General features: G+C 32.7%; 3 protein-coding genes across 6 annotated transcripts in view; all 3 read left to right on the top strand.

The window, feature by feature from the left end:
• Positions 1–4021, top strand: part of LOC110853611 (very low-density lipoprotein receptor) — a 133076-nt gene extending 129055 nt beyond the window's left edge. For 3 of the 4 annotated variants that reach the window (XM_022101896.2, XM_035854188.1, XM_022101899.2), the window contains 5 exons: positions 621–822; positions 1330–1500; positions 1989–2104; positions 2174–2371; positions 3601–4021. In XM_022101896.2, coding sequence (XP_021957588.1) covers positions 621–822; positions 1330–1500; positions 1989–2104; positions 2174–2371; positions 3601–3744 — 831 coding nt within the window. In that variant the 3' untranslated portion in view covers positions 3745–4021. The remainder of the gene's footprint in view (positions 1–620; positions 823–1329; positions 1501–1988; positions 2105–2173; positions 2372–3600) is intronic. The other variant, XM_035854189.1, reaches the window with a different exon arrangement.
• A 2103-nt stretch (positions 4022–6124) lies between these two features.
• LOC110853380 lies at positions 6125–7096 on the top strand. Its single transcript, XM_022101642.2, has 2 exons — positions 6125–6477; positions 6647–7096. Exons 1-2 carry the CDS (start codon positions 6228–6230, stop codon positions 7015–7017), a joined length of 621 nt encoding a protein of 206 aa, XP_021957334.1. The 5' UTR covers positions 6125–6227; the 3' UTR covers positions 7018–7096.
• A 775-nt stretch (positions 7097–7871) lies between these two features.
• On the top strand, positions 7872–10914 carry LOC110853041 (ADP-ribosylation factor 6). The gene is made up of 5 exons (XM_022101264.2): positions 7872–8081; positions 8137–8240; positions 8307–8505; positions 8924–8978; positions 9393–10914. Exons 1-5 carry the CDS (start codon positions 8000–8002, stop codon positions 9499–9501), a joined length of 549 nt encoding a protein of 182 aa, XP_021956956.1. The 5' UTR covers positions 7872–7999; the 3' UTR covers positions 9502–10914.
• The last annotated feature ends 23 nt before the right edge of the window (positions 10915–10937 follow it).

The raw sequence follows: 10937 nt of genomic DNA on the forward strand, positions 1-10937 counted from the left end.
GGCCTCCCTTGTTTTAGCTACAAAATAAAAAAATTAGTGTTACACATTTTGTTCATTTACATAATACTGTGCAAATTTCTACACTGCGAAAAACTAGTTTGATTGTAAAACCAAGATATTCTTCGGATTTTTCGGAGTAAACAATGGACAAGGTTTGGTCTTGGGCCCTCTTAAAGTTTCCAAAGTTGGAGTGAATTGAAATTATAATTGCTTGGATTGCTCGTATCATCTCCTTTGGAACCCTGTCGGGTCTCCATAAATGGAAAAATATCTTGGGAATTGAACACTCGCAGGAAAATGGATCATTTCCGCTCTGACCAAGCGTCATGAATCATCGGAACCGCACATTAGCCTTGATTTATCTCTGCCAATAAATGGAACCCGATATTATTTTATGGATTGATTGAAATTTGGAAAAATGTGTAAACTTTGCAAATTTATTAGCTTGTAAAATGAATATTAGCAAGAACTAAGCTGCTTGCAAGGAGAGAATCATTTTTAACACGATAGTAACAAGTTTAATTCTTTTAAATTCAAATTACTTACTTCTTACAAATCAACTTCTTCGCAAAAAATAGGTATGCAAATTATTAGCAAAATACTTTTTTTGCAATTTACAGGTAAAGCACGTAATGTCCGTTCACGTGTATCACGCTTACCGTCAACCGGACGGTGAAAATCATTGCACGCCGTTGAACGGGCGGTGCTCACACCTCTGCCTCCCCGCCCCCAAGGTCAACGAGCGGTCACCCCTTATCTCCTGCGGATGTCCGGATGGCCTCGTCCTCACCAACGATGGACAAAACTGCGCCCCGGATCCGGGTAAGGCCGAAATTCGAGCTATTATTTCTTACTTCCGGTATAACTCTAAGCATGTTTTGGGATATATGCCAATTTGGGGGAAACAAATAATCAGCTGAAATTTGGGAAAAAGTCACATTGTAATTTGGGGAATAACTTGCACGAATTTTGGGAATACAAATTTAGTCGATTTTCAAGAAAATTCAAAAATTTCGCCAATCTTTTTTGAGCAAAACTTTTTTAAATTCACTAAAATCTGCGTAAAAATAATGATTTAAGTAATTTTTGCTTTGGGAAATTAGCATGTTTGAAAAAATATCCAACAGAACTGAAAAACGGTTGAAATTTCGTGAAAATTATGAAAATTGATACAAAAATCTAAAAATTATTTCATTGTGGAAGAAAATTATTATTTGAGATTGACTCAAAAGTTTTTTAAATCAACAAAAGTTATGAAATTTTGGTACATAAATTAATTGCACGTTAAACTCATACCTTGAAATGCTTCCGGTTTGCATTACCCTTTAGCTTTCAACCTTCATCATTTGCTGCACCGAATGCAAGATGCACTTCCGGACGATTCCATGATGAAGGCTGAACTGAACAGGACATTGTTTCCAGTTATCGGAGGAGGGAAACGGATCTCTAAACCGGGAAGTAATCGGGGCCAGAATAATGTTCAACGAGGGACGGAATCAGGTATTGTTTCGGGGCATGTTATCTCATCGGGTGCTTATCTTGGGGTTTATCATAGTTAAAAATAATAATCAATGGAAATTTACTTACTAAAATTTTAATACTGCGTTTCATTCCATTTGTCACATTTTTCACATGAGACCAAGGTTTTTTGTAACCTACTAAACTTCTCTTTCTAATAAGTTTGTACGTATTGCGAATTAAAATCAGCGAACAAATTTATGTATTTGAAACTTACCGTCTCCATAAACTTGGTAAAAATATTTTTGTTAAATTGTGCAGTTTATTGGGTTACAAACATTCGTTTGAATCACTTTAACGTCAAAAAATCGGTAGTAGATGTAGGTATGTATTACCCACTATTAACAAGGTGACTGGTGACAACTTGAATTTTATGAGCAGCAAGAAATTTCATGCAATAACCATAATTTTACTGTCTGCAAAATAAGTCCATGCAAATTTTAATGTCCTTCTTTACCTTTGTGGGACAGGAATGGACCAAGGCGACCAATATTCTCACGTCTCTTCGTCCTCTGAACCGGACACAAACACGATTGCCGGTATTGTGATTGGAATTCTGTCCGCGCTGCTCGTTCTCGTCATTCTTGTGAGTTTTTTTGGGAAACCTTATCAAAAATGGGGAACATTTCTACAAAATTTCCTAAAATTACTCCAGGTCGTGCTCGTCCTCTACCGCCACTTTTTCGTGAAGGGGTCCGACACGATGAACTTTGACAACCCGGTGTACCGCAAGACGACGACGGAGGATCGAATCTCAATCGAAAAGAATCGCTACAACAAGTCCTTGAACAATGGCGGAGGTCACGGCGGCTTCAACAATTCGACCTCTTCCTCCATCACCATTTCCGACGAGGTAAACAACTCATCCAGCGCGGGCAACGCGCCCAACGGCGGTCAAAGTTACCCACTCGCGTCCTCAATCATCTTTCACGGCACGTTGGCCAAGCTGGCAAAATCACATAGCAATCCGCGCCCATACTCTCTCAATTAAAGAGTTTGAATTAGTTGCGAATGAATACATAATTTGCCGGGGAGTTTGAATTTATGGTTGGGAAAAATCTTAAAATGGGGGATGTATGTATGTAGATTTGAAGAAAAGCTATTTTATTATCGGGTTGTGTAGAAAAATGAAATGGAGAAACTTGGTGCAAGTTAGGAACACGTGAGTTTTTAGGGTTTCGAAAAAATTATTTATTTAGATTATGAAAAGCAGGAGGTGGGTGGATTTTTTATGTCGTTAATTCATTTTGTGAAAATATGTATGTAATCAATTCGAATCAAAATCCTGCCATTGAATCAAATTTAAAATCCAATCAATTTATTGGTCATATTTACATATGTATGTAAGTTATTAAGTGAATATTTGGGAATGTATGATAGATTTTAGGAAATCTTAAAATTTGTACAGATGATGGATATTCATTTCATGAGATTTTAAGGGTGGGGTAAAAATCAACCGGAAATTGATAAGGAATGATGAAATTTCATTTAAATGGACTGTACATAAATCATGTGATCAAATTTCGAGGAATTTTGATCCCTGCCAAAATTTTGCGATTAACATTACAAGATTGTTTGACAGGGACCCCTCTGAAATTGAACACTTGTTTTATGCAGGGTCCCCAAGATAAGTACATAAATTAGGTGATTGATTAAGATGCCAAACTAAATTAAGGTAGTACATACATAACACTTAAGAAATCTGAGGATCCACATGAGATTATTGACTAATTAAGGAGAGAGATGTAAATTTTAGATGAACTTAGTTAGACGTGGGTCAAGATTTGCAAGCAATCGTGCAAATTATTGTTAGGTAGGAAATTTTGCGAAAAAATAACATTGTATTTTAACACGAGCTACACATCGTCATCAAAAATTTCGCTGTGGATGGTAAGTGACATTAAAAGCGTGGTCTTGTTGTTGTTTCGCATAGAATTTTTGTGTCGGCTGTTAGATCATAATTTTCATAAAAAATTGATATATTTTCATGTATAATTTCAGCTTGAATTTTTGCAAAAATTTATTTTTTTAATCATTTTTTTCTGAAATATCAAATTTTGATTTTTCTTTTAAAATTTATAGGCTGAAGAACCTCTGACACGGCGGGAATCTCAACCAATCGCGATTCAACAGTCGTCATCCAGTCAAAGTCGTCTTGGTCATCGAGGTCAATGTCAAGTTCAACCAATGCTTAGTCAACAAGAAGAGGCGTCCGAATATGTATAAATTTCCTAAAACTGTGAATATTTTGGAGTACATGAGTCGAGAATGATTTTGATTTTGGATTTCTTGCCGTCTTTTTTTCTTTAATTACAAAAATGATGAGTCACAAAATACAGATAAAATTGTCTGAGGAAATTATGAACAGCCAAAAACCTTGACTTACGACTACATAAATTGTTATTCTTCTTATTACACTTTGAACTTAAATAACCGTGCTAAATAAAAATAGTGCTTAATTAATTGTAGAAAATGTATGTAATTTAATAAAATTTCCTAAATATCATATACAAATTTACTCGAAATATGTAAAATTGAAATTGTGCACAGAGATGTAACATAATAAGATTATGTAGAGATGTGTGTATGTAAAATTTTGGGGAAACAAATTTTTCGTGAAAATATTGTGAAAATTGGTTAAATTTAATTGTAATTTATTAATTCCTGTAAACGTACAATTTGTAAATTAAAATATAATTTAAGAGCAAGGCTGATTTATTATTTAAAAAATTGATATCAATTTGCTTCAAATATGATTATTTTGTTATTCAAATATTTATCATGGTTAATTCAAAATTTTGCAAAAATAAACAATTTTGCAATTCCTTGTGCCAAAAATTATTTCGGAACTGATTCTCAATAATTTTAAACAACTTCCTTCTTTTTACAAGGATAAACTCTTCAAATTTAAATGACTGTTAATATTTGATATTTTTTCAAAAATGGTTTTAGTTCCTAATTTTTTCAAATGCTTATAATTTAAAAAATATGTATGTGCTATTTATGAAGTAACAATTAATTTCTATCGAAAATGGACGACAGTTCTATCAGTGATATAAATATTTGATATTAAATTAATTATCGAAGAATAATTATGAATTAATTTTCGAAATACTTAAAAATTTGTGTTTTGTTTTGTGATCAATTGTAAGTTGGGATCTTTCAAACGATGTGAATTTTGTAAGGTTGCCAAGTTTGCAAAAAATCTTAGGAGGCAGCTTCATCTCTGAAACATGCGTTTCGCAAGTTTGTAAAGTAATCTTACAAAGTTTACGCAGTTTGCAAGGTTACAAAGGTGTGGTGGATAAAGGCAAAAATGTTTGTCTTGTACAGAAAAATTGTGTTGTATTTAATTAATCATATTATGATTCGGTAGTGTTTAAAGGGAGAAAGTTGAGAGATCAAATACAATTGGGATTATTTAAGCGAGGTTAAATAAAAATGCGAGTCATTATAATTGTAATTATTAATATTAGTATGAAGAGGTGGTGATTTGTATAATTATTATGTGTATAATGAAATAAAATACAATTATCAGTGTCTAAATAAATGTTTTATCAAAAACAAGATGCTTTCTGTCACGATTGGTTTCTTAATTACTGGATTATATTTTACGTCATTATTGAAATGAAGAAATAGTTATTACGCCAAATAATTCACAGCTTGTCATTCGAGAGAACTCAAACCAAGTTCATCAAATGTATGGGCCTTCATTGAGTTTGTTAATAAATATTTAAATCAGTTGAAAATTTTGAAAGAATAATCATTGAGTACTGCAAAGATATGAAAGTAATACACGCACATTTACTACAGATGCAGTACTTATTATGCATTTGCTGGTAACAAAAAATAGTAATTGATCTTTGCCAGTTATAAAAAGTTTATTCAGGAAAATTAATCCAATTAGACCAATTCAATTGGAAATGCCAATGAACAACGCCCAATAACACTTGTTTGCAAATTTTTCAAGTATAAATATTATATAGATGTCTTGATCGTCTTGAGCGAAATTCACTCATTAAAGACTTCATTTCACAGTAAATTTCACATTTAGAATTAATAATTTATAATTAATTTATAATTTCATATTTTCACATTTCAAAACCAATCTGAAACAAGGTGAAAATTAGGATTATGTGACGAATATTGAAAATCTTTGTCTTGTAAGTTGTATTTGTTGCAACTTCCAGTAAAATTGTGCTGTGATTAAAAATCCTTAATGACCCCAAGCTGATCATACCAGAGGTCGACGACGTCAAGGCCGATTCCAAACGTTTAAATACATTTGTGAGTATTTTTTTTATTAAAACATGACCGTCGTAGAGACGGTCAATGCTGTCGATTTTGCTCGAATGTATTTATCACATATCGGGGGACAACTGGCTACCGGAAAATGCAATTAATTAAAACATTAGCTAAACATTTTGAATTTTATTCACCAATACTGACGTAAAGTCAAGGTGTGAGCGGCTTTTAACTGGACGGCGATCCAATATATGTGTACGTGTGTACATACGAATTGATACCCGAATTTATTAGATAACGCGTACATTCACATCTTATCATGTCACATTTATGTAAACAAATTGTTTTGAGATTAGTTTATTAGTTTAAGGTAAACATAAATTTGTCCGCTGCATATTAAACCATACTCCAAGAATAGTTGGTTTTCTGGAAATACAATTAAAAAAATACGTTCACTTTATAAAATGCGGTTTAATCCCTCCTTAGTGACTTTTAGCTATTTAGTGTGCATCATCCTGGCAATAAAAGCGTCATCCGAGGATGATTTGGCTTCTGACGAAATTGTGAAATCTAAAGGAGATGAGAAAGGTGGCCTACTTTCGCTGGACGAGCGTGTGACGAAACCAACCATTATCGGAGAAGATAACTCCATAGTAGAGTTGGAAACGGAAATTGATTACTTTTCAGTTTTGGCGAAATTCAAGAATTTTAAAGGTATTTGACAAGCATTTATTTATGTTAAACTCTTGAATTAATTCAGTCGAGGACTTTATAAATTATGAACAATTTTATGAAAAATTTTTTACAATTTGAATAGCACTAAATTGGAAAATATAAATCATCTAATTAATTATAATAAATTGTCATAATTACATTTTCGCAGGTGAAGTTCTCGAAAAAAATGTCTGCCTCCTGACCACAGACGCCTTAAAATTTCTCCTGAAAGGAAAATGGATCGCTCTGGCGGTAAAATGTGAACCAATTTGCACATTTTCACCTGAGGAAGTCGCCCATTTAAGACAATCTGAATTAACTGATGTCAATCTTAAATCTGCCGTTTGGAATTGCATCCGCGATAATTATTTAAAAGATTACGAAGCCTTCAAAAAGTTGCATGAATATTTGGTCTATATGCAGGCGAAAATTGATAAGAGTGAAAGTAGTAAGGATAAGAGTAAGGATCCTGATACAGAACGTGATGAGAGTGAAACAAATAGTAAGAATAATGATGGAATTGAACGTGATGAACTGTAATCAATATAATTTGGTAATAAAATTGTCACCGAAGTATTAAGGATCTAAATGATAATTCATTAAAAATCTTCAAAAAATGTATCGAATTGGGTATTCCAAATGTTTTCAGTGAAAAATTTATTTTTGCTTAATTAATACTTTGATTACATTATATACTGCATTTTGGCCACTCATTTTACGCATCCGTCATTCACACCTTGTTTATACAAAATATAACAATATTTAATAAAATTTCCAGAATGACACCAATCCGACACAGTGTTCAAAATCACATTTACTGCCCATTGGATATTATACACAATTTACTTAGGCAAGTTGTACAATACCCTTGGAATTTATTAAAACTTTGGTCTTCGTGGGGCATTAGTTTAATGCTGAGATATATATGCATACAAGTTGTATGATACAAATAAAGATGACGTTTACAATTGATGAGGCAATTCATTCATTCGTAAAAAACTTGTGAAATCCATAATTTTGCAAAAATAAGTTTACAACCTTTTTGCAAAATACAATCTGAGTTTACAAAAATTTGTAAATCAATTTTCCTTAGATTTTGCAAGTTTACAATTTACAGATTTTACAATGTTGAATGTTACTGCGTGAATTACCCTAAGTTTACAAAAATAATGAATTTGTAAGACTTATGACAGTCATATTGAACATGTAAAGTTGACACGTAAAAATAATTAACTAAATTTGGATTTAGATTCATTTCAAAATTTCCTCTAAAAAATTAAATTTAAATTAAAACGATTAAAATTAAAATTTTATTTCTTCAAACTTACGCATTTTCATATGGACCGTTACCCTGGAGGGAGGACAAAGCGACTAAACCCTGCCCAGCTTCCGGAGAGGCGCTTCGCACCAAAGAAATCTCTGCCCCAAAACTAAAATCCGTTGGAGATTTGGAATCTCGGAAACATTGGGAACTTTTTCGGTGTGATTTTCTACATTTTTTGAATCCGAAAACACTCAAAAAATGGGGAAATTACTCTCAAAAATATTTGGCAATCGGGAAATGCGGATTTTAATGTTGGGATTGGACGCTGCGGGGAAGACAAGTGAGTAAACATACTGATTAATTAATCAATTAATTTAAATGTTTTTTAATTCCAGCAATTTTATACAAATTAAAACTCGGCCAATCAGTAACAACAATTCCCACGGTGGGGTTCAATGTGGAAACGGTGACATATAAAAAGGTCAAATTCAACGTTTGGGTGAGGATAATTAACTTTTGGTGAATTTTTGTTGTGAGCAAATAATTAACGCCCATTTTATGATAGGACGTCGGCGGCCAGGATAAGATCCGCCCCCTCTGGCGTCACTACTATACAGGGACGCATGGTCTGATTTTCGTAGTTGATTGCGCCGACCGCGACCGAATTGACGAGGCGAGGATGGAGCTACACAGGATTATCAACGATAGAGAGATGAGAGATGCGATCATTCTTATCTTTGCCAACAAACAGGACCTTCCTGATGGTGAGTAGTTAGTTGAGTGGGACTAAATTTAACAAGTTTGGATGAAAATCGGATGAAAAACAGTAGAAAAAAGTGCAATTAAATATGAGTTAACTAGGTTAATTGTGATTTGTGAATCACAAATTGAAATACATTAAGATGGACAAGCCTACTCTAAAATTAGTTTCAACTTGAAACTTTCAAGTGAATTGAAAATGGGAGATTGTGCAAATATAGGGATGCGATGGAAAAGGTTGAATGATTGGATTTTGCTCTCCAAAGTTTTAGTTTTAAAAGATAATTATGGTCTTAAAATGTGATCCTTGTGATGGGGAATGATTAAGTACTACGTAGTTTTAACATGAAATGTGGGAAGTGAAATATGACCCATCTGTATAAATTATTACGTAAATTTTGAAACTTTGTGTTCTCTTTGCAGCCATGAAACCACACGAGATTCAAGAAAAATTGGGTCTAACGCGGATAAGTGATAGGTTTGTACTAAAATATATACATTCTTCGTCCCCCAGTTCTGGAGGTCACCAAGGGATGAGATTCGTAAAACTAGTGTAGCCTAACGTTCATATTTTATCAGGATCGTGATTTTTTATACCACAATTTTGTAAAAAGAAGTTAGTTTAGTGTTTTATCATTTCTTGGAAGTGCAATCTCTTGGTTTGTTCAGATTTTTATGAGAGTATGTATTTATATTCAAGGAATTTGTATATTCTTATCAAATTTTATAAAAAATTTCATACTTTTGTCCAATTTTGCTATAAAATTTCTCCTTTGTTAACACATTTTTGTAAATATTTCTCGTTATCACTGATTTGAGTATCACTTCCTCCTCTCGGCCTGACTACAATACTGCGTCGGACATATCTATAACATTTTATTTTTTGTCGCAGGAGTTGGTACGTGCAGCCGGCATGCGCGAGTACAGGGGACGGTTTGTACGAAGGGCTCACCTGGTTGACGATGAATCACAAGGCGTCCGTGGGCAACAAGTCTTTGTGAAGTCGTTTCCTCTTCATCCTCCATGTCAACATTACAACAATAATTCCACTAATTAGTTAATTACTGGCATAATTAAAATGCACTTTGAAACCCCATCGACCGCCGACTATCAATCAACATACTCTCCTCGACCAGACCTTTTCCAAAATTCCATATATTTCTGTACCAAGAAGAAGATAAGCCAAGCCAAGCCACACGATACGTTTCAATCCAATGAAAAATTTCTAGTAAGAATTATTAGTTAATTAAAATGGTGCCGGATGTTAATTGTACTCGTGAATGTAATTATTGGAATGTAATTAGTTTTTAAAATTCAAGTCCAAAAATTCTGTAAACTTGTGAAGGCAACTAAATTATTATATGTGTCAGATTTGATGATTATGAGAATTTAAATTATAAAATTCTAGTGAAATTGACCAAATTCGAAATCTAATTTGTTTTAAATGTAAATGTGTGCATAAATTAATGTGTTCAAAATAAGTAATTCTGTTTTACTAAATTTGGTGTGTAGTAAATTGAGGCAATTAACGCGGATGAGGGTAACCCAGTAAATTCTGTAAATTTATAAATGTTCGCAAAAGTTTACAGCAAAATCAGGTCTAAAATCGATTGTTAGCTTATAAAGACCATGACCGTGTTATATACAAGATTATAACGTAATTTTACAAAAAGTAAACAATTTACAGGGCTACGAACATCCGAGTGTATTGTTAATTTAGAAAAAAATTATCCTATTGATTTGAAGAAAAAAGTCTACTTTTGTATTTCCAAGTTAATTAATTAATCTATGTAGTTAAGTTATTATTATTGTAATTATTATTAGTCAAGTTAATTATTGTTATCGAGTTAATTATTTATGCGAAATTTATAATTAATTTGCGAAATTTTGTAAATTTCTTTATAATTTAAGTAATTTTGGTTGAGACGCTCACAGCCAATTTGGCGATATTTTTAGAATAGGATTTCATCCGCGAATTTAAGTAAGTCACTTTTTTGCAGCGTATGTTTTTCGAATTTTTTGTGTTTTTTTGGACGGCCTCAGCTTTTTACTGGTATTATTTTCATATCATAATTTAAAGTCTACTCATCACATTTATTTATTTAATGGATTTAATTTATATGCACGACATTGATCGCGTTTAGGTGATTAATTAAGTATCGATGTCGTCTTTCAAGTTAAATAGCTGCTTAAATATTATTCAATGTAAAATTAAAGATAATTGTGTACATTTAAATTATTGTTGTTGTACCGTATTAAAAATTGAGACCTTGTAAAAGTCAGTCGTTTAAATTTAACTTTTTAGTTGGAGTGGGACGAAGGAAGGAGGCGAGATTTTACATTTTATGCGATTGGTATGATGATAAGGTGATGAAAGATAAGCTAATAAAATTGATGTATACGTATAAGTAAAATTGTGCACAACATTTCTTTATCA

The sequence above is a fragment of the Folsomia candida genome, unplaced genomic scaffold (genome assembly GCF_002217175.1).
Source record: "Folsomia candida strain VU population unplaced genomic scaffold, ASM221717v1 Fcan01_Sc008, whole genome shotgun sequence".
Classification (NCBI taxonomy): Eukaryota; Metazoa; Arthropoda; class Collembola; order Entomobryomorpha; family Isotomidae; genus Folsomia; species Folsomia candida.